The sequence below is a fragment of the Somniosus microcephalus genome, chromosome 7 (assembly GCF_052327205.1).
Source record: "Somniosus microcephalus isolate GS21.2 chromosome 7, FLI_Smic_1.0, whole genome shotgun sequence".
Classification (NCBI taxonomy): domain Eukaryota; kingdom Metazoa; phylum Chordata; class Chondrichthyes; order Squaliformes; family Somniosidae; genus Somniosus; species Somniosus microcephalus.
The window spans coordinates 42,963,277-42,987,801 of NC_140993.1; the positions used below are offsets into that span (position 1 = coordinate 42,963,277).

Here is a 24,525-nt window from a genome sequence, read left to right on the forward strand (position 1 = left end):
TTTGTGTTGTTCACTTGCAAACATACTGCCACCTAGTGGTATGGATGCTGGTTCAGTTGAATCATTTAAAAGGGAATTAGAGATCAATTCAGTGAAGAATGCAACAATATGAGTTTGGGGTAGGACAAAAATTAAAGGATGATTTGATTGCATTCGGAAGTGGGATTGTGCACGATAGCCAGCTACGGAGGCTAAATCGTCTTTTCCTATTCTTCACTGTCTCGTCAAGCACTTATTTCCCTCAAAGGACTCTGATTGACCCCTTTAACCAGTAGGACTACCAAGGTTGTATATTTTGTGATTGCTCACAGTTGTGGCAGGGATGTAATTGACAGCATCTGTTTTCCTCCTTTCCACCTTTCCCTTCCCCCCAGTGAAGTATTCCACTTCTGTAAAGTGGAGACCTGGCTAAGAAACAACCAAACTGACCCCAACCACAGCAGTTTGATTGAGTGATGAACAACCCTGGGCTCAAAGCTGTGCTGATCTGCTGGGGCAACCAGTGATATAAATACCAGGCTCCTTTTATGGTGCTGCTTGTGCTCATTTCTAGCATTTATTTGCAAGTGTGCTTGTTCTTATGTTTCCCACGCTGTGAGGGCACATGATTGCAGGCTATGAGCTTCCTCATTGATCAATGCTACTGTTTCAATGTAGAGAGAAAATGGTGAGACAAATCATTTTTGGTTTCCCTGTCCCTGGAAATGGAGCATTTAGAATCCGTAAACAACTCCTTCTAATAATCCAGTTGCCTAGAATTTTACAGAACAAAAACATTTAGCCCACTGAGCCTCTTGCTGGCTTTCTGAAAGAACTATCCACTTAGCCCCACTCCTCTGCCCTTTTCCCACTCCCTTTTCTTTTTTCAAATATCTATTCACTTCCCATGTAAAAGCTATTATGAAATTCTATTTCCACCACTGTGTCTGGTACGGCATTTCATGTCCTAATAATCCTCTGCAAAAAAAAATTTTTTTTTTTAGTTAACCACTAAAATTTAACCCTGCGTGCCCAGCAGTAACTGGGCAGGGAGGCAGTTAAAAATGGCCACAACAACTTACCCGCATTCATCCCGCAACCTTCTAGAGGGTTGTCATCTTAACTTGTTCTTTTGAGCGGGCGAGATGGACACCTGACAGAAGTCAACAGGGTCTTTCTTTAAATATGTAGATCGGGCTCCAATGATGTCATTGGGGCCTGACTCCAATTTTAACCCGAGGCCTGTGCAAGGAAGCCATTGTGGCTTTCCCACCAGGCCAACCTAGCAGCAAGAGGAGCCAGGGTCAGAAGCGGCCCAGAAAGGTAAGTTACTTTTATTTATTTTTTTATGACCCTTGTCAGCTGTGGCTCAGTTGGTAGCACCCTCGCCTCTGAGTCAGAAGGTTGTGGGTTCAAGTCCCGCTCCAGGGACTTGAGCACATAAAGCTAGGCTGACACTCTAGTGCAGTGCTGAGGGAGTGCTGTACTGTCAGAGGTGCTGTCTTTCGGATGAGATGTTAAACCGAGGCACTGCCTGCTCTCTCAGGTGGATGTAAAAGATCCCATGGCACTATTTCGAAGAAGAGCAGGGGAGTTATCCCCGGTGTCCTGGCCAATATTTATCCCTCAACCAATATAACAAAAACAGATTATCTGGTCATTATCTCACTGCTGTTTGTGGGAGCTTGCTGTGCACAAATTGGCTGCCATGTTTCCCACATTACAACAGTGACTACACTCCAAAAGTACTTCATTGGCTGTAAAGCACTTTGAGATGTCCGGTGGTCGTGAAAGGCGCTATATAAATTCAAGTCTTTCTTTCTTGTGAGCCAGGAGGAGTAGATGCACTCCAGTGGGGCACCACAGGAAACCTTGGACCTCCCTCTCCCACCCTCCATCATATGTCTTCCTGACCCAACTCTCAACTCTCAACCACTTAACTGAGTGCCGAAGATTGTCTCTTTTGGGTGCCTCTTGGTAGCCTCTTTCTGCCCGAAATCCCGTTCCCGCCTGCTAGGCTTGGGCAGAGAGTCGCGGGATGAATACAGATGAATTGCGAGTGTTAAAACCTACCAAGCCTAAAACTGCAAAGAACCAGACTGTTTGCTGTCCGCCTTGGGCCAGTTCACACCACTACCACTGGCAGTTTAACTTGACCCTGTAGTGAGAGAGTCAGGTGCAGGCCAGACTGGGTAAGAATAGAAGTTTCCCTTCCCTAAAGGACATTGAGGACAATTGAGTTTTTCATAGTCATAGAATTATACAGCACAGAAAGAGGCCCTTCGGCCCATCGTGTCTGCGCCGGCCATCAATCCCTATCTATTCTAATCCCATTTTCCAGCAGTTGGTCCGTAGCCTTGTATGCTATGGCGTTTCAAGTGCTCATTCAAATGCTTCTTGAATGTTGTGAGGGTTCCTGCCTCTACCACCCTTTCAGGCAGTGAGTTCCAGATTCCAACCACCCTCTGGGTGAAAAAGAGTTTCCTTAAATCCCCTCTAAACCTCCTGCCCCTTACCTTGAAACTATGCCCCCTGGTTATTGACCCCTCTATAAGGGGAGAAGTTCCTTTCTATCTGCTCTATCTATGCCCCTCATAATTTTGTACACCTCAATCAGGTCCCCCCTCAGCCTTCTCTGCTCTAAGGAAAGCAACCCCAGCCTGTCCAGTCTCTCTTCATAGCTGAAGCGCTCTAGCCCAGGTAACATCCTGGTGAATCTCCTCTGCACCTCTCCAATGCAATCACATCCTTCCTTAAACAAAAACAGCTTTTGTTATCATTTATTTCTTAGTGACAGCACACAAGTTACCTTATTTATTAAATTCATTTTCACAACTTGCTAGGGTGTGATCTAAATTCACAACCTCTGGGTTGCTAGTGAAGTACCATAACTGCTGCAGTACCACACCATCCCCTGTAATTTTACTGTCTGAGCTGCTGGATCTTAAAGGTAAGAAGTCACACAACACCAGGTTATAGTCCAACAGTTTTTTTGGAAATCACAAGCTTTCGGAGCACTGCTCCTTCATCAGGTGAAGTGGAGAGATGCATAAAGACACAGCTTATATAGTCAGAGAATAATGCCAGATGATTACAGGTAATCTTTCTAACTGCCATTTATCACACCTCGGCAGAGAGATAATCACAGCAATCAAAGGTGTGAATGGTGTCCAAACAGGTCAGTCAGGAAAACATTACATCAAAGAACAATGAGGTGGGGTCACAAGGGGTCAAATGTTGCAGATGCTGGGGTCTGTATGAAAAACAAAAAACAGACAAAAAAACATTTTTTTTGCTGGAAATCACAGCAGGTCTGGCCGCATCTGTGTAGAGAGAACAAGCCAATGACGACTCAAGTCTGGATGACCCTACATCAGGTGGGGTTACATGTAGCGTGACATGGACCCAAGATCCCAGTTGAGGCCATCCTCATGAGTGCGGAACTTGGCTATCAGTTTCTGCTCTACGATTTTGCGTTGTCGTGTGTCTCGAAGGCCGCCTTGGAGAATGCTTACCTGAAGATCGGAGGCTGAATGTCCTTGACTGCTGAACTGTTCCCCGACTGGGAGGGAACACTCCTGCCTGGCGATTGTTGCGCGGTGTTCATTCATCCGTTGTCTGCATGGTCTCGCCGATGTACCATGCTCCGGGGCATCCTTTCCTGCAACGTATGAGGTAGACAACGTTGGCCAAGTCACATGAGTATGTACCATGTACCTGGTGGGTGATGTCCTCACGTGTGATGATGGTATCTGTGTTGATGATCTGGCATGTCTTGCAGAGGTTGCCATGGCAGAGTTGTGTGGTGTTGTGGTCACTGTTCTCCTGAAAGCTGGGTAATTTGCTGCGAATGATGGTCTGTTTGAGGTTAGGTGGCTGTTTGAAGGCAAGTAGTGGAGGCGTGGGGATGGCCTTAGCGAGGTGTTCGTCATCATCGATGACATGTTGAAGGCTGCGAAGAACATGGCGTAGTTTCTCCACTCCGGGGAAGTACTGGACGATGAAGGGTACTCTGTTGGTTGTGTCCCGTGTTTGTCTTCTGAGGAGGTCTATGCGATTTTTTGCTGTGGTCCGTCGGAACTGTCGATCAACGAGTCGAGCGTCATATCCCGTTCTTACGAGGGTGTCTTTCACCGTCTGTAGGTGTCCATCACGTTCCTCCTCGTCTGAGCAGATCCTGTGTATTCGCAGGGCTTGTCCATAGGGGATGGCTTCTGTAACGTGGTTAGGGTGGAAGCTGGAGAAGTGGAGCATCCTGAGGTTGTCCGTGGGCTTGCGGTAGAGTGAAGTGCTGAGGTGTCCGTCTTTGATGGAGATTCGTGTGTCCAAGAATGAAACCAATTTTGAGGAGTAGTCCATGGTGAGTTTGATGGTGGGATGGAACTTGTTGATGTTATCGTGTAGTCTTTTCAGTGATTCTTCGCCGTGGGTCCATAGGAAGAAAATGTCGTTGATGTATCTGGTGTATAGCGTTGGTTGGAGGTCCTGTGCAGTGAAGAAGTCTTGCTCGAACTTGTGCATGAAGATGTTGGTGTATTGGGGTGCGAATTTGGTCCCCATGGCTGTTCCGTGTGTTTGGGTAAAGAACTGGTTGTCGAAGGTGAAGACATTGTGGTCAAGGATGAAGCAGATGAGTTGTAAGATGGCGTCTGGAGATTGGCTGTTGTTGGTGTTGAGTACTGAGGCTGTCGCAGCGATGCCGTCATCGTGGGGGATACTGGTGTAGAGTGCCGAGACGTCCATCGTGGCGAGGAGTGTTCCTGGTTCAACTGGTCCGTGGGTGCTGAGTTTCTGTAAGAAGTCTGTAGTGTCGCGACAGAAGCTGGGGGTTCCCTGTACGATGGGTTTCAGGATGCCCTCGACGTATCCAGAGAGGTTCTCACACAGGGTTCCATTGCCTGATACGATAGGACATCCGGGTGTGTTGGCTTTGTGTATTTTTGGGAGGCAGTAGAAATCTCCCACGCGGGGAGTACGTGGAATGAGCATGCGTAGGATGCTTTGAAGGTCTGGATCGAAGGTCTTGATCAGTCTGTTGTGTTGGCGGGTGTGTTCGTTGGTCGGATCTGCGGGTAACTGTCTGTAGTGTTCCTGGTTGTCCAGTTGTCGGTATGCTTCTTTGCAATAGTCCGTTCTGTTCTGTATGACGATGGCTCCTCCTTTGTCTGCTGGTTTGATGACAATGTTGCGGTTGGTCTTGAGAGCGTGGATGGCGTTGCGTTGTGCTCGGGTGACATTCTGGACTGTCTTGTGAGTGCGGCTGATGAATCTGGCGTTGATGCATCTCCTGACAGCTTGAGCATACATGTCAAGCTTAGGGCAGCGACCCTCCAGAGGGGTCCAATTTGACTCTTTCTTCTTCGGTTGCTGCACTGCGGATACCTCTGTCTGCTGTTCCGGATCATTGGTTGTCTTATTGGGTTCGCTGCTGACATCTTGGGATTTGTGGAAGAATTCCCGGAGCCTCATTCTCCTGATGAATTCCTCTGTGTCTGCTACGAGACCGGTGGGGTCCATTTTGGTGGTGGGGCAGAAATTGAGCCCTCGGATGGGAACTTCAATTTTGTCTGGTTGAAGGGGGTGGTCGGACAAGTTGATGATGGACTTCCCTGTGGTTTCAACCGTGGTACCGGGGGAGGCTTGGTTGCTGCTGGTGGTGATGCCGAGCTTCTCCAGCTTCCTGTTCTTGGTGTGCATGTAGGCAGTGTAGTTCCGTTGCCTCGTCTGTTTGGCGGTGTCTCATAGCTGGTCTGCTGTGTCCTGAGCACAGGCTGAGAACATGGACTCTATCTCGGTTTCGAGGTTGCGGCGTCTGCTGTAGAGCTGGTGTATGAGATGGTTGAGGAGTGTGCGAGAGGTACGACGGCAGTCTCTCAGCGTAGTCTGTGTTGTAGGTCAACTTGAGTGGGTTCGTGATCTGTAGTCTTTTTGGGATCTTGTCTGCTTTCTTGCATCTCTGTAGAAACTTGATGTCTGTGTCGATATGCGCGATCTTCTTGGAGATCCTCTCCACTTTGAGCCGGCAGTTTGTGGTGTCAATAGTAGCCATGGTGTGGAGATGCCGGTGTTGGACTGGGGTGGACAAATGTAAGAAGTCACACAACACCAGGTTATAGTCCAACAGTTTTATTGGAAATCACAAGCTTTTGGAGCGCTGCTCCTTCGTCAGGTGAAGTGGAGAGATACATAAAGACACAGCTTATATAGTCAGAGAATACATGTCACACTACATGTAACCCCACCTGATGTAGGGTCATCCAGACTCGAGTTGTCATTGGCTTGTTCTCTCTACACAGATGCGGCCGGACCTGCTGTGATTTCCAGCAAAAAAAAGTTTTTTTGTCTGTTTTTTGTTTTTCATACAGACCCCAGCATCTGCAACATTTGACCCCGCCTCATTGTTCTTTGATGTAATGTTTTCCTGACTGACCTGTTTGGACACCATTCACACCTTTGATTGCTGTGATTATCTCTCTGCCGAGGTGTGATAAATGGCAGTTAGAAAGATTACCTGTAATCATCTGGCATTATTCTCTGACTATATAAGTTGTGTCTTTATGCATCTCTTCACTTCACCTGACGAAGGAGCAGTGCTCCGAAAGCTTGTGATTTCCAATAAAACTGTTGGACTATAACCTGGTGTTGAATGACTTCTTACATTTGTCCACCCCAGTACCGGCATCTCCACACCATGGATCTTAAAGTGGCAGGTCTACCTCTAGCTCAGTTGGTTAAGGCAGCTTGTAGCTGAGCCATACAGAGCAGCAAATCCAAGGTTTTATTTTTGGTAGACATAACTGCTCTCAGCCAGTGTTGCAATTGGGAAAGTACCATTGGCCATAGTGTCCCCAACGCTCTATTCCTCTGATTCTAGCTTTCTATTTATCCCCATCCATTTTCCACAGGATTGGTGGAAGAGCTTTCAGTCGCATTGTACCTCCCTTCTGGAACATTCTCCCGAAACCTTTCCGCCTCTATTTGCCCCGTTTTAAAATTCCTTTTATAACTCAACATTTCAGCCAAGTTCTCTGCCTCATCTTTTAATCTCCTCTTCCTGGCTCAGCATCCATTCCCAACGCCCATCTGTAAAGCAGCTTAGGATGTTTTCCAAGTTAAAGGTGTTATACAAATTCACATTGGCGCTGCTGGTGAGAAGCAGTCGGATTCCTGCTCCTGGGAAGTGCACATGGGACATCAAATGGAGTTAAAGCCAGGCTTGGCAATGATGGTCTTCCAACACTTACTGTCAAAACTCACACATGCAGAATGGCCATTGGGGTGAGTTCCCAGAGAGTGACCAGTACCTGTGGAACCTCACCCCTGTACGAGTTAATACTTTTCGGAGAGAGGAAGAGAAAATAAGCAAAAAGGCTAGGTCCTGCAAAGGAAGAAGAACAAATCCATTTATCACTTTTAGGTGGTGACATCATGCATACCTAATTCAATTTTTGAACATTGCAATTTGTGTCATTGCAGCAGCGTTTTGAAAAAGAAAATCCAAAGCAATTGTTAATAAAAATCTCACCCATTTAAGAAATTGTGCATTGTTAGCAGTTCAACTGATTTAATTTAGTTTCTGGCCTTCATACTAGTCAACAGCATAATGTGTTAGGAGGTGGCAGAAAACATTCATCAAATGAAATAGTTTCAATTTATATATCCAGTCAAAGTGAGCTAATACTCTTAACTGCCATGTTTGGTAAATTGAAACAAGAATGGAGGTTGTCTATTGTCAAGTTCAGGTGTTGCAGATTATAATACATATATTCCGTATGACCTTCATGTTTCATTGAAAATATGAACAAGGAATGATTAAACATTTTTAGATTCATTTTATACTTTTTTTTTTACACAAGGTACACACACTATTGAAAGGTATTGAGTTCAATTAAGCACTAAATTTAAAGAAAGTTTTAAATATTACAATTATTTCAATTCGTACTCGGCAAACTGTCTGTAAAAAAAGTGACTATGCCTTTCTATACTTTATTGAAAATAAAATCAAACTGAAGTCATTTTGCACTTTTACGAAGCTTTTACGAATAATTTACCATTTGGCTGTTATTTTTTTTGTTTCTTTTGAAACACATTACCAGGCAGCAAAATATTGTTTGGTTCAAGGCTTCCAGTTTACTCTTTGAAAAAGAAGGGTTGTAGAGGGGAATGTTGTGGGGAGTCCATTTTGTTCAATGTGTGAAAAGCTGGATCGTTATCTTCCGTATTTTGCACTTAAGCCTGTGCAGACATTTGTTTCTTCATCAGCTCTCATGTTAAGAAGGATTTTTGAGAGAGAGATCCTGAACAAAGAATCCCTTGGAAGCCCCAAATGGCTTGTGATCCACACAGGCACAAACGACCTACGCACCCTAAGGGAAGGCACTGCTAGGGCGGTGAGCAGGATGGCGGAAAAGGCCAGCAGGGAATTCCCCGAGGCGCGGATCGTGATCTCCACACTACTGCCCAGAAAGGACACCCCAGCCTATATAATCCACAACACCAACAGGGAGATCGACACGAGATGTACTGCCCTCCCCAACGTCTACCTGGCCCATCACCCAAACATCAACACAAGGGACCTCTATGACGAAATACATCTACTCAAACAGCGGATGTGGATCTTCGCAAAAAACCTCATATACATTGCCAAAAGACGCAGCCCTCCCACCCCCTCTACCATTGGGAGCCCTAACCCAAACAGGACCACCACTGTCCCCCACCCCCCTATACAAAACCAACAACAGAACCGTGCTTTTGTAGCTGACCCCAGACCCCCCTCCAGACCACAGACTGTAGACCAAGAACTGAGAAAGATCATGACGATGATGAACACCCTGATAGAAAGCCGGAGAGGAATGCACTAAATTACTAATATTGTTACTTTATCATTATCATTATTGTTATTTTATCATTACTATTACTATTATTAGATATCAGTATGTGCATGCCTCATGAAATTTATACTAAATCGTCATTTAGCATTATAGAAACTAGTGTTTTCACACTCATCCCACAAAATAGGTCCATTTTATTTCGTTTTTTGAACTATATAAATGCGTTCTTTCCACATAAGCTGCTGGAATATCCAGGGTCTCCGCTCCTCAACTTTTGGGATGAAGAGTACAGACCCTGAATTCCTAAAAGCTATAAAAGACATTGATATAATTGTGTTAACAGAAACATGGTGCCAAAAGGACGTGCCCACCCACTGTCCTCCAATGTACCATGAAATCATTGTGCCCTCAGTAAAGAACACTAAGACACGCAAGGGCAGAACCTCCGGGGGAATCTTGGTGTGGTATAAAGGAGAACTGGACAAACACATCTCACCGATAAAACAGGGAAAATCACACGTATGGCTAAAATTAGATAAAAATATAGGAATAGCAAAAAAAGATGTCTTATGTGCGATCTACATACCTCCAATAGAATCGCCATATTTTGAAGAGGAGATATTTGACACTCTCCACATGGAAATCAGCCATTTCCAGGCCCAAGGAAAGGTGCTACTATGTGGGGACTTAAATGCAAGGACCGGATGTGAACCTGACTTCATAGACCCACAGGGCAACAACCATGTGTTTGGCCAGACCCCTTTATATGTCACACCAGCCATCGCAAATCGGAACAACCTTGATTGTGAAATAAATAAAAGCGGTAGGGAGGTAGTGCAACTCTGCCGAGCCTTAGGCCTGTACATAGTTAATGGTAGGTTCAGAGGGGACTCCTTAGGGAGACTCACATATTCCTCAACTCTTGGGTCTAGTGTGGTGGATTATACAATCACTGACCTGGACCCCTGCGATATCAACGCATTCACTGTCAGGCAGCAATCCCCCCTCTCAGACCATAACCAAATAAATGTGTACCTTAAACTTTCTGCCCAAACTACAGACACAAAAAAGGAACCCAGTAAGCTCCATAAAATAAACCAGACATACAGATGGGCCCCAGACAGTGGAGACAAATTCATCACAGCACTAAACTCACCTGATCTCACAAGTAAAATATCAAAATTTAAAGAAAATCTATATGAGATCACCAGAGATGGTGTAAACATGGCCATAGATGATATAAATATGATCTTCCATGAGGCAGCTGTAAAAGCCGACCTTGTGAAACAGAAGAGGAAACGTTACAAAAGACACAATAAAAATGAGAAATGGTTTGACCACGAATGCAAAAATGCCAGAAAAGACCTGAGAAAAATATCAAACCAAAAACATCGCCAACCAAACAATCCAGACCTACGTACTAGATACAATGAGACCCTCAAAAGATATAAACACACCATTAGGAACAAAACACAAAATTATACCCACAAAATACTCGAAGAAATTGAAAACTCCATTAATCCAAATCAATTCTGGGAAATGTGGAATAACCTGAGTACAACACAATTGCAAGCATTACCAATCCAAGATGGCGACATCTGGAGAACACATTTTGAAAACCTCTACAAAGACATCCCAATAAACGAAACAAACCCAAGTCAACATCATGTCACAGAAAAACTCCACACATTAGAAGCAACAATTAAAGACAACCAAAACCCTCTAGACACCCCAATCACATGGAAAGAACTGGCCACAAAAACAAAATCTCTCCACCTAAAGAAAGCCTGTGGTCCAGACAACATCAAAAATGAAATGCTCAAGTTCAGCAATATGGAGATGCAGGGTGCGGTACTCAAGTTATTCAACATCATATTACGTTCAGGCTGTTTTCACGATATCTGGTGCCAAGGACTCATCTCTCCCATATATAAAAGTGGAAACAAATCAGACCCAAATAACTACCGCGGCATCTGTGTCAACAGTTGTCTAGGGAAGTTATTCTGCAGTATTCTAAATAGTAGATTACTGGATTTTCTTAACAAACATAAGATCCTTAGAAAAAATCAAATAGGCTTTCTTCCAAAACACCACACCACCGACCATATCTATACCCTTCACACTCTCATTGAAAAGCATGTACACCAAACAAAAAATGGGAAAATATTCGCTTGTTTCATTGACTTCAAGAAAGCCTTTGACTCTATCTGGCACGAAGGGCTCTATTACAAACTTCTTCAGTGTGGAATAGGGGGCAAAGTCTATGACCTTATTAAATCGATGTATCTGAAAAATAAATGCGGTGTCAAAATTGGAGACAAACGCACCTGTTTCTTCACCCAGAGAAGAGGCGTCCAGCAGGGCTGCAATTTGAGCCCGACCCTGTTCAACATATACATAAATGAACTAGCAGACATGCTGGAGCAAAGCGAGTCACCGGGTCTATGTCTCCTGGATGGAGAAGTGAAATCCCTGTTCTATGCAGACGACCTGGTTCTGCTGTCTCCCACAGAACAGGGATTACAGCAACAACTAGACCTACTCGACAAATACTGCCAAAATTGGGCCCTAACAGTAAATCTAAAGAAAACCAACATCATGATTTTTCAAAAAAGGCCCAGGTGTCAGGAAAACAAATACCAGTTTACTCTCAGTGATACCATCATAGGACACACTATGAGCTACACTTACCTTGGTCTAACCATTACAGCATCAGGGAGCTTCAGCATAGCAGTGAATGCACTAAAAGAAAAAGCCCGAAGAGCCCTATATGCAATAAAAAGAAAATTCGACAACATCCAAATCCCAATCAAAATCTGGCTAAAAATATTTGACAGCGTAATCCTGCCGATTGCGCTGTACGGTAGTGAAGTATGGGGCCCGCTCAATCACCATAGCTACACTAAATGGGAAAAACACACAATAGAAGCCCTACATGCAGAATTTTGCCGAAGCATCCTTCGCACCCAAAGGAAAACACCAACAAATGCATGCAGAGCTGAACTAGGCAGATACCCACTGATAATAAACATCCAAAAACGAGCACTAAACTTCCTAAATCACCTCAAATCTAGCTCCCCAGACACCCTTCATTTTAAAGCCTTCCAGACCCAAGAGCTAAACCCAGAAAAGAGTCCCCTGAGTCAGCTGCTACTGAAACTAAGTACTCCTACTCAGCCGGACCCTGACCAGTCCCAGACCAACACCACCGTCCAAACACCAATCCGAGTGAACCAAATCATTAAACAAAGCAAAGAAACCTACCTGGAACATTGGAACAAAATAACCAAAAGCCAAAGCAGATTAGAATGTTACTGGGCCCTAAAAAGAGAATATAAACTGGCAGACTATCTCTCGACCATCAGAGACACAAAACAGAGACAGACCCTCACCAGGTACAGGCTAAGCGACCACCAACTGGCAATTGAAAAAGGAAGATACAAGAAATCCTGGCAGCCTAGAGAGAATAGAATATGTGATCAATGTCTGGCCGGCGAGGTTGAGACAGAGATGCATTTCCTCCTAAAATGCGAAAAATTCAACACATCAAGAAACATATTATTTGACAAGCTCAGCCAAACAACCCCAGATTTCAAGGAATTGGATGACCTGTCAAAATTAAGATTAGTCCTGGGAGAAGGAGACAGACCATACCTTGGTGCCAAATATGTAACAACATGTCACAACCTGAGGACTGTTTAAAATTAATACTGAATGTACCCACTGATGTACAAAGACTGTTTAAATTAATATTGTTTAAAGTAATATTGTATGTACCCAACGAAGGTCAAAATTGTTTGACACCTACAGAATGTTGGAAAACTGTACTTTGTGTTATGTAAGCTTTGGCAATATGGTTCCCTGTAAACTTTCATGCCAATAAAGCATTTGAATTGAAATTGAAATTGAATTGAGAGAGAGAGAGAGAGATTGTGAGGTAACTGGAGGGTTGGTTTTAATTGCTGATACAAGCCAGATTGTGCTGGAGTATAAGCAAATTATCCAGTCACCAGATGTTCCTTTTTTTTTCTTTATCAGTGGCATCAATTTTAGCAGAGCCATGGAGGGTCTTCCTCTCTCCTAAACTGCCCCTGTCGCGTTGGTTATGGGGTGCATCCTGCAGCGGCTCCATTGCATGAAAGCGGGATGTGCGACTTCAGAGCAGCCTCAGGGCGGCTCCAGGTTTGGCTGATCCCAGGAACCCCACTGCACACTGGGAATGCAAGTTTTGCACTTGTGGCCTGAATTACTGGGGTTGAGCGGCCTTCTGGCGAACTGAAGTCAAGCCCCATACTCCCTGCAATGGAACTGCTCTGACATCACAGCTCGAGCCTATTGTAATCCAGAATTCATACACCTGCACTTTCTAGCAAGTGTGACTATCTTTGTGAATTCCCACGAGCACAGCACATCCATTTCCTGTCTGAATTAGTAGAAGTAAAGCCAGCCTGGGCTCTTGGAAAAGTTCTTTGGGTGATCTTTAAATAAATGGCTGAGGAACACATAAAGAACTAAGTACTGTACTTTGAAACTAGTTCCGCCTACATTTAACATTTTCAAGGAGGTGACAATGTGTTGCAGTGCCAGTGCGGTGGGGCACAGGGCTCATTCCTAGACTTCCCTATAGAGAGAATTCCTGAGCTAGGCCATGCTGTGATGGGTAGATGTTGAATGGATGGAAGGGAAAGCCACAGGGAGTTTCACCTGAGGTCGATTTTGCATGGCTCACATAGAAGCCATTTTGGTAGCTGCCCGGAATCAGGTCAGTAGACTGTCTTCTCAGCTGTGGTGGTTGTGTGTGGCCTGGGGAGGAAATAGCTTTGACGATTGAAATGTACAATTAACACTTCCAAATAGTAAGTTCAATTACTTTTTGAATCCATTACAATGTTAATATGTGGTGGAAATAACAGGATACAATTAATAGAGCAATAAGCAATTATTTCCACAGGGAAGGCTGATTCATTTAAATAAATATGCTAAAAGAGACCTGTATTCATGACCCAAAGAAGGAGCTAAAAAAGATTAATTGTTTATGTCACTAAATATTGGTTATCATTTTTGTATGTTGGAAATGTTTAGTATTTCAGTCTTATGATCCGTTAGGATCTGAAATTCAACTTTTAAGGAAATGTCGGAACATTTGTGTATTTCTCTGTATTAAGTAATCCACCACTGAAATTATATGCTTGAAACATGCAGCTTCTGATTTAATTAGTGTGATTTATTTAGTAGATCAGTCACCAATAAATCCAATCGGGAATTCAGGAGAAACATCTTTACCCAGAGGGCGGTTAGAATGTGGAACTCGCTACCACAAGGAGCGGTTGAGGCAAATAGCATAGATGCATTTAAAGGGAAGCTAGATAAGTAGACGAAGGAGAAAGGAATAGAAGGGTATTTATATTCAATAACAGAAATTTCTATAACTTTATTCTGTAATAGGGTTTGATGAACAGGGATGGGAGAAGGCTCGTGTGTAACATAATTGCTGGCGTAGACCAGTTGGGCCAAATGGCCTGTTTCGGTGCTGTAGATTCTATGTAATTCTACGTAATTAATTCCAGTCTCCTGTTTTCAATGGTTAAAAGAGGAATTTCAGTCCCTTAAGACACTGACAGACATATTCTAAATAAAATCACTATCCAAGAAATCCAATGCTTCTGGGTTGAAGAATTGCAGACAATTACAATTCATCCCTTCTTGATTAATGTAAAGTCTAGACCAGGCAGCAGGGGGTGCTCACAACCCATTAGGTGAACATGAAATTGTTGTTAATGCATGCAGGGCTTTTAGATTATCTGCAGCAGTGAGGTCTTTCCAGATTGTTACCTACCTTTCTTGCCATCGCAATCAAAGTATGCTGCTTGGCTGCATCCATTTTGCAGCTTGCATTTACGCCCCTCCCCACATCAGGACTATGTTCTACCAAATATCTCCCCCGTTCTGTACATCGTGACTGAAAATGTCCATCGGTGCTTTCATTGGTTGGCATGTTGTTAGCATTAATTTGCAGGCACAGTGATAGGTCCCTCCGTGATTTGTATGTGTAGTGAATTCAAAATTTAGTAATATATTCAAAAGCGATATGGGGGAAAGAAAAGTCCAGTCTGTGGCTTTGCTGATAGTGTGAGTGACATAATCCCCTGATTAGCTGGCACTGTTGCCTTTTACTAATGTCAAGTCTTCTTTTACTGTCTCCAAGCAACAGCTCAGGCGCACCGGTGTTTAAAAGAGAAAAAAAAATAAATCTTGGAACTTTTAAACAAATCCTGAAAATGCTGGAAGCAAGTCACTCGATGTCAGTTTCTCGCTAACTGAGAGACAGAAACAAGTTAACATTTTGGGTGCGGCCTGCCAGCACCCGAAACATTAAGTTGTCTTTCTCTTTCCAATGGCCTATGTTTATTGTGCTTTTTAAAATTCCCCCTCGTCTCCTGTAGGCATCGAATTAAGCTGGAGTACAATTCCACAAATTGCCCTTCTCCTCCAGTGTCTGACCCAAAGTATCACTTTGCATGTGTGAGTCTAGACAGTCAGGATTGGCAGGCTATTTTACCATATAGGCCTCACAGCCAAGTCCAATCTCACTCTCGCCCAACATCTATGCATCCACACTTACTAGCAGGGGTGACTGGGTAAAGATCGGGTTGGAGGAAGCCTAGTTGATTTTTCCACTTACTAGTCCAGGGACACTGAAACCGATCGTAACATTCTCTACCATCATCCCAGCTGACTTGCGCAAACTCAAAGTTTGACCTGGAATCAAATTGGGGGCATCTGGGGAGCGATTTTTGTATACAGCATGGGTGCCTGATGGAGTAGGCTGGGGTGGGGGATGGGGAGGTTCAAGCAATTTTTATGGTTGGACCTCATTTGAAAGAATCTGCTGAGCCACCAGCGCTCCTTATAGGCAGCTCACTGATCTGGGGCCGAGAAATCCAGCGAGCGGCTGATTTTCACGGGCCTGCAGCGGCACCTTAAAGGGGAGGGGTGGAAGCTTCAGGAGCATGAAAGGCAGCAGCAGGGAAAGTTTATTCAGCCCCTGCAGCCGCAAAGAAAAGAAAGATTGGAAGCCTTTCAGGCTCAAAACACACAAGCAACAGCTGTAACCCGAGTGCCAAATCTGCTTCCAGCCTTCCCTCATTGTGGCTAAGGATGTATTTAATGTACGCTCAAAATGGCCGCTTCACAACTTCCATCGCCCATATTTGTTGTGCAAGAGTAGGAAGTGGCTGCTGCAAAATGGGCAGAGATAAAAACGGTGTCAGGGGTCATAACTCTGTCAGCTACAGCAGGAGCTCTGGCTGCAGGATCAAGGTCTGCCCGAAAATTGGATCAGGTGGACAACAAGCAATAAGCTCTTCAGGTTTCCCATGCAATTTTGGTTTCGCTATCATCCTGTTTTTAGGTACAAATACGGACGATAGGGACACTAATATTATCCCTTGGTCCCTAGAGCTCAGCTACAGCCCAACTTTACCAATTGAGCCAGTAGGTCTTTGCATTTTCTCTTTTTATTTTGGATAGACGGGACCAACAAGATTACAGCAACATTGATCGGGGTTTGAGAGAGGTTTACGTAAATGTGAGCAGTTGGTGGAATCTTAAGGAGGCAATTTTAACCTATTCCGCCTGGCAGGATAATTGACGGAGTCAAATTACTAGAAAGTAAAATCGTGTGGGGTGTAAAACAGGCAGCTGATCCGATCCGGTCAGTTTCCCGCTGGGTGGATTAGGTTAAAATGATCCCCTTTTATGTCAGTGACCAGTGTGGTTTTATATACGAGTCGGTAAAAGCTGGAGTAGTGCCGGTGTGGTGTTATTTTGTAGCTTGAATTTGCTAGCCATCCAGTCTTAGATTGGGCAGTTTGGTTTCTGAGTAGGGCATCTGGATATTTCTACAGTATAAATAGACAGCTCAAGATTGATATTTAATAAATACATTAATTTTTCAATGTACTTCTTTGTCTTGTGATGTTTTAATGTTTGGTAAGATTGTCAATGAGATTTCATCATTACCAAAGGAAACCTCCTTCCTTGCCTCCTGTCTAGTTTTGGACTTGATAAAATAGGATGATCCTAGACACGGCGGGGGTAAAATTGGTCTTCGGTGAAAACGTGAAACCGGTGATAGCGAACCGCACACGGTTTTCTTTTCTATGGACTTCAGTGGGAAAAAAACGGGCTGCCGATTCACGAGTGGCCATTTTGCACTTTAGTCGAAGAACGATTTCACCCCCGCTCTGTCTTAAACCTGAATTAAAAAATCAATCCTGAACAGTACTTGGAAATGAAATATTTAATTGATGTGCACGTGTACTTTGACTGTGTAACAATGAAAATCATACCTTATGATAAATTTTTCGCATGGCAGGTTTGCCGTGAGGCAGAGCTAAGATGAGTTAAATGTAGCCCTTTCAGCCTGATATTGGCATTAATCTATACGTTTGTGAGCTTATTGTTCTAAGTTTGTGTGACTAATTTTTGAAAATCCAAGCTACATTTGTGCTGCCTCCAATACATTATATTTCTAATGGTTTATGTGTTGCCGATAGATAGATTTGTGTGTTACTGATAGAGCTGTGACCATTGTGCTAACACCTTGGTGTCCTATTTTCACTGTGTGTTTACAGCATTAATTTCTAATTTGTTGCTTCATGCATTCAAGTACTGTTTATTATGTTAAAACAAGTGAAAAATGATATGCCATCCAACCTGTGGAACAGTAACTGAGTAGAGTCAGAAACCACGAGGGCAGATTACAAATGCTGGTGTTCTGTAAGGTTTATTTTTGTGCATATCATTTAAAATATATATGGTTGCATGTTTAATATCATTAGAACCTTAATAAAAGTGCTTTCATTATTGCTTTTTCCCTTACCTGTCCTTATCTTAATCACTATTCTTAATCTCTGTCCTTCCCACATGTCTGTCTTACCAATCGCAATATTCCTCTATACCTGCTTCCCTCCTTTCTTGTATCAATCTCGGCCATAGTCTCATCACTCTACCGATTTCCCTGACCAGTCTTGATGTTTCAGTATTTTGGCTTGCCCTTTCCTTTGCTGATCTTGATGTCTTACTCTTCATTCCCTTAGCAGTATCAATCTTTTCCACATTTTGCTGTTTCTTTCAGTGCTGTTGAAGTTTGCTACCTCTTGCACCCTCCTTTACAGCTCTTGATTACTTCTCCCACTTGGTCCTCTGACCATTTGCACTCCCAACCTGGCCTTTTCCTTTGCTCTCTCGCCTTCACTTGTCCAACTCTTTTTTATTTGTCTCAAAGTCTTGTCCCCTGCATGTCCTTTCTTTCCCTCACTGCTCTCAAATTCTTATTCTACCCTTTCCTCTACTCCTGTCTCTTCAATGCCCTTCACTTTTTTGTTTGCTCTCCGACGCCTATTCCTTTGAACTTGGGCTCCCAGCCTCCTCTCGCCCCTTTATCTGCCTCTCTTCCTCCTGCCCTCTTTCTTGGGGTAAAACCATTTGAGAACTGAGATGCACTTTCCTTCATCTAAATTACAGTATTTATCAGTGCCTCTGCAATCGAGCATTTGATTGAAATGAGATAAAACATTTATCACTGAATACATTTTATTTCCAAACTTTCCGAGCTGAAAAAAATTCCTGCTCATTTTGTGGCAAATATTTGACAACAGTGAGTTGCTGAAAGAGAATCCAATTTCTTAGTGGCAGACTGCACAACCCCAATTGCTTTTCTGTGGGATCTGCAGTCCAACATCACCCCACACTTTTTCCTGTAATTCATTGTGTAGCTGTCTGTAGAGTTTCTTGGTTTTAAGCATTACTCTAATACAAAGTGATGAAACTGGATTACATTGTTCATTTAATGTGTGTGTTTACACAGTTGTCAGCCAATCAGAACTTTTCTTTATAAAAGTCCCATGATGCAAGCAATAATGGATGCAGCTGTGCACTGTCTTAACAAGTTGACGATTGGCTGAGCAATCAAAGGATCAAATCACAAGATGAGCCAATCATTATTCTTTTTATGTATCTTTAGGCTGCAAAGACAGTACACAAAAAATTCATTACTGCCTTCAAATTACACTGTAGAGATTTACTTTTTACATTTCCATATTTAATTTTCTTGTTTAGATTTTTTCAATCTTTTCATTACTTTTTATGGTTTTTTCCCCTTTTCCCCAACCTTGTGGTTCAGTCAAATATGACATCACTGTATCTTCCAGGTGTCCTCAATTGAGCTCAACTATTTCCATTCAACAACTGAGGGTAACTTATCTCAGCTGTTGCCGTTCAAAGGATGGTTGACCGATTAGAGACTACAGCATGATAACTCTTCATATTGATGCCAAAGTCTGCTGTCAAGCACAGAAAACTGATAGACCTCCAAAGACATCCTTTTCTGTTTGTGCCTTGATCTCAGCCAGCAGGTCCTCCTCCTCTACGGGAATACCACTGACTGCAGGCTAATGAGCAGAGGAAAGGAGAGAGGGAAGGGGCCTGGAAGCAGAGCGCTTCATTGGCCCTGTTGGTATAGCTCATTGTATGATGCATTCATTTGTTCTTATGGGCTTGACTGTAGTTAGCGAATGTAGCTTAGAAGCGCCGGGAAATTAAAAAAAAATCCTGTATCTTATACTGCTCTGGTTCTTGACTAGGTGGTTGGAATGCCTGGTCGTCTTGGGGTGACTGTACCAAATCGTGTGGGGGTGGATTGCAGACCCGAAGCAGGACCTGCCATTCCCAGTTAGAGGAAGGGTTTGTTTGTGAAGGAGTTTCAGAAGAAGGAAGATTATGCAATAAGCAGCCTTGTAATAGTAAGTTTCAATTCTTTTATAGGAAAATAAACATTGTATAGCTTCGCCTCTTGATTTAGCTGTTCTCCTAGATTCTCCCTCTATTCTCCTTTCCAACCTTTACTTTCTGCCTGCGCACTTTCACACATACCCCTCGTCACTCCCGTGACAAAACCAAATCTCAATTTTCCTTTCCTGTTTTCACATCAATGCATGTAGCACAGTCTTATCAAGCCCAACACTAACTGTCCCCCCAACCCAATCTATTTCAGCTCAATTCACTGCAACCAAGTATTTTTTCATTCAAAATCCAACACCACCTCCTGTCTTCAGTCTGTCTCTGTTTCTAAGCTACTCTTATGGAACAGACCTACAGCTGACCCAGAAGAAGTTCCTAGGAAAATGGCCACCTTCCTGACTGCCCGAGAACTCCTACCAGAAGCCCCATTAATAACTGAGAATAGTTCTAGTTGACCGTCTGTTAGCCTTCCTCAAAGTTGCATGATGGTCACCTGTAGGGTCGTTCCACTAGGATGCAAGTTCTTTTCTGGCTTGGTTTGTCTGGACTGGCCACTGTCCAGATCTGACCTCGAGGGATGGAACCGTCCTCATTCTAACATTGTCTTCCTTTTTGTGTTGAGATTTGTCACCCTGTTTCTCATTTGTTTTTCACACTCATGGCTCACTCCCTTTATTCCACTCTTAAGCTCATCCCATATTTGACTCATTCTTCTAAACATTACTGTTCTCATCCTACTTTTCTTGTAGCCTAAAAATGAAAAGATATGTATAATCAAATAGTAATTGCAATGTGTGTTGTATTGCCGACTGATTTCTGTGATGTTTCAAATATGCTTAATATTGATTTTAAAGTGGAGTCTTACTATCAATATCCCTGCTAATAATAATCTGTCAGTTATGTTTAATTTGGTGCAAATATTTCATAGTACAGTAACTGAATAATAGCCTTATCCTGGATGTTCCTTTTTAAAATTGCTTATTTTCTTTTCTCACTATTTCTTTCATACTATTTATAGAAAAATTGACATTTTCAATGGTTTCATGAGTTAATCCATTCAGTAGCTGATCCATACAGATGAGGTTTGATCCCTTTGTGCACTGAGATACCTGGTCTTGGCCGGGATGATTGCATCACCCCTTGGTCAGGGAGGGTTAATCAACCTATATCCAGTAACCCCTCTTGGAAATAGACCTGGTGGATGTTGGATGAGGACAGGATGAGGATTGACTGCGATGCCTCTTCAGTAACACAGCCTTATGACGCTCAACGTCCAGGCTCGCGCATGAACAGCTGCCACTTGTCGATCTGCCGGAGGCTGACCAATGTCTGTGGAGCCATCCCTAGCAAGGAATCAATGCTGTGGAAAGAGGAAAGGGCAGGAGGGGGCAAGGAGAGAATATTGGCTGGGTAAAGTCATGAGGGGGAAAAAAATGAATTTCTTGTGACATTTCCCCACTTTGGCAGAACTGTGATTACTATCGCAGTTTGATCTTATTGCCTCGGCTAACCACCCCTTGCGGTAATTTGCATGCAGCGAAGCTTTCTTTGCTCACCTTAGAGATACTTAGTTTCTGATAAATCTCTCAAGTTGAACAATATATTTAAAAACCTCATCTGGTGTGTAAGGAAATTCACTCCATATCTATTCATATATATTTTTTAAATCACTTTCCAGGGAGGAAAGACAGTCTTGGAGAAAAAGAAATCATTCAGGGCTGCTTTTATGAACCTCTTAGTTGCCTGCATTTAAAGTAATATTGCCAGAGATTGGGTTTTGCTTCTTTCAATTCAGGCTGGAGGTAGGCCAGGGAAAGAAAGGAGAAAATGCAATAATAAAAGATGGAATCTCATTCATGACAGCATCAGTAAAAGTAATCTTGTAGTTAAGCCCATTTAAAAACAGATAGATCTCATGAGATGTTTTCCAGTTGAGTTGAATTGGTGGGAAGATTATTGGGAGGCCAGCTGTGAACGATTACATTTTAAAATGTAAAATTTGTTGCATAAAAATGGGAGTGATCTGAGGAATATTCTATGACGAGGCCTTTATATAGTTTAATTAATCATTTGTTAAACTTACTTTTTCCTCCGCCTGTTGAATTTCAAAATAAATTTGTTTTAATGAGTGTTTATGACATCTTCATTCAATTGTCTGAGCATAACAGAGTATGAAGCTAAATTAACATAAGTAGATACAGTTGTAGATTTAGCATGCTTGAGAGATTGTGGTGTTCAGAAATCCATCTCCCTCACAAAATCAGACACAAACTTTTAAATGGGAAGTAGCTTCTACTAAATTGGCACATAATCCCAATATTATAAAGGAAGATGTCTGTACATGATTGGATATGAAACTTTCACAAAAGATACTAATATTTGATTGAGTAAGCCAATTGTTTGTCTTATTGCATCACCTACTCAGGGATCATTTAGGGAATCAAGTATCATAGATTCATAGAATGGTTGCAGCACAGTAGGAGCCCATTTGGCACGTCAAGCCCATGCCGGCTCTCTGCAAGAGCACTTCAGCTAGTCCCACTCCCCCGCCAGTGAGTACAGGCTCACTGTTTCCTATCTTCACCAAAAATGTCCGTCTCTTTAACTCGTGTGTTATCTTCAACATTGGGAAGATCAAATGAATAACTGTCAAGCGAAAAATGTCCCTGGGGTTACTTCCCAATCTCTATGACAAAGGTTACCAGTCCTTTTCAGTTACCAACGTTCAGCTCCTTGGTTTTGTTTTAACGTGCTTCCAGCCACGTGAGGCACATCGTCCCTTGCAATAATCGTGTCCCTCCGACGTCCTCCGCACCAAACAATTTCCCAAATCAACTGAAAGACAGGAAAAAACACTTAAAACTAACCAAACTGCTTTGTAACTGACTGATGTTTGTTTTAACTAAGGGATCTTGATGGTGAGACTTTGGAGTTCAAGTCACCCTGTGCAATATTAGTATTGGATGTATAAGCGCATTCATATGAAATTCCTTTATCTGCTATTTTAACAAAAGTGTTAACCTGGCTAAACATATTAATGCCTCCATCAAAATACCAGACTGCAGAATGTTGTGCAAGTGTGTTCGGATTACCACACAGCATGATTTTAATTCCTTCTCGTGTTCACCCAGTAAATGTTTTGTGCTATAGTTGGGGGGAAGGAGCTGTGATTGCAGAACAGGGAGCTTTCTCAAAACACAATATGGGAAAGAATTTGCTTTGTGAAATTTTAATTTTAATGTGTGGCAAAACTGTGCCAATCAACTGTGAGTGAATTGTTGTAATGTGTTCCCCCAGGTCAATAAAGTCCTGCATGAACACATCACAGGAGAAACAAACATTCCTATCTCGCCCTAGAAGATCTTCTACACATTTATAGGAGGGGGAAATAATTCTCATGCTCATGATAGCAAATGTAAAAGTGAGCCTTCCCTACAAATGATCCCATTTGCACCTCTGCACCAAGATCAAATTCCCATTGCATCAACATAATTTTTTACTTGAGAAGAAATGCATACAGTTGCCTCTTTCATCCTCCCAGCTCAACAAGGTGCATCAAGATATCATTCCTCTGCTCTCTTATTTTAATTGATAAAAGCAGCTCCATGGCTTGCTGTGCCCCTCTTCCATCTCCGATATCCATTTGACTAACAGTTTCCGTCAAAGCCAAGGGTATTTCATACTCATCTTATCTGTGCTCAGACCTAACAGCCTGTTTGCAGGGGAAATCAGCTTGATGGACCTTGTTAGTCACTCCATACTACCCAAATCCTGCTGACCAGCCTCTTCCACGAGTCTAATCAATCGCCGGCCAGCATCAACCGAGGAGGGAATTCTCAATCAGAGACGCATTCAATTTTGTGCCTGTGGCAGGTGCAAATCCTGGTTATCCATTGGCTGATAGTAATGTGCAAGGAAGAAGAGAATTGAGCACTAAATTGCTGTCTGACTTGTGCAGACTATCATGGGATTTGGCCTACGCTTTACAGTTTCTTAGATTCCTGGGGGAAAACACTTCAAAATGCGAACACAATTTATATACTTATTTTAGTTGAGTAGAACTTTGTTTTTCTTTCCCTTTGAGATAACAACATTACATCCTGATCTTTAAGGCCTCAATATTTCTTTTTCTGCAGGCATAGCCATATGAAATATAACTGTAGCGCCATTAGCACATACCAGTTATCAAACAATATTCCTTATACTGATTGTTAAAAAAAGAATCATTTTAATACTTAAAATGTTTTTGAAGACCCTTACAATTCAATTGTACTAAGCTATTTAAAATCCCTAGTCTGCATCAGAACTGCTAAATAATTGTGTTGTTCTACCCTTCCTAAAAGTCATGCGACTATAGCCTAAACATTAACGTTGGTAATAATACCAGATGAATACTTGATGTAATCATATGACATGGTTTTCCCCAATTTAATGCAGGTGTTAACCTTTAACTGTCATACAAACAGGCTAAATGTTTGTGTACTGAGTGTCAGCCTTGGCTGAGTGGTAGCACTCTCGCCTCTGTAGGAAGGTTGTGGGAGCAAGCCCCACCTCAGACACTTGCCTAAATAATCTGGGCTGACATGTGGTGCAGTACTGAGGGAGTGCTGCACTGTTGCAGGTCCTATCTTATCGATGAGACGTTAACTCAAGATCCCATTTGCCCTCCCAGGTGGATGTTAAAGGTTGCATGGCACTATTCAAAGATGAGCAGAGGAGTTTTTTTTCGATTTCCTGGTCAACATATATCCCTCGGTCAATACCACTAAAGCTCCCCCTACTCTACCCCCAGCAACGTGTCGGGACACTGATATGTGGGAGTTTGTGGACAGTGAGACTGTCCCCGATTGCCACATCGGCAGAAAATGTCTCCACCTTCAGACACTCCAGCTCCGAGCCCTTGAGCTGGAGT

At 42.9% G+C, this 24,525-nt stretch overlaps 1 protein-coding gene across 7 annotated transcripts in view; it reads left to right on the forward strand.

Moving 5' to 3' along the window:
* The window catches only part of adgrb1a (adhesion G protein-coupled receptor B1a), a 658,584-nt gene that overhangs the window by 150,761 nt on the left and 483,298 nt on the right, over positions 1–24,525 (forward strand). For all 7 annotated transcript variants that reach the window (XM_085992449.1, XM_085992450.1, XM_085992451.1 and 4 more), the window contains exon 2: positions 19,457–19,615. In XM_085992449.1, the coding sequence (XP_085848575.1) occupies positions 19,457–19,615 (159 nt within the window). The remainder of the gene's footprint in view (positions 1–19,456; positions 19,616–24,525) is intronic.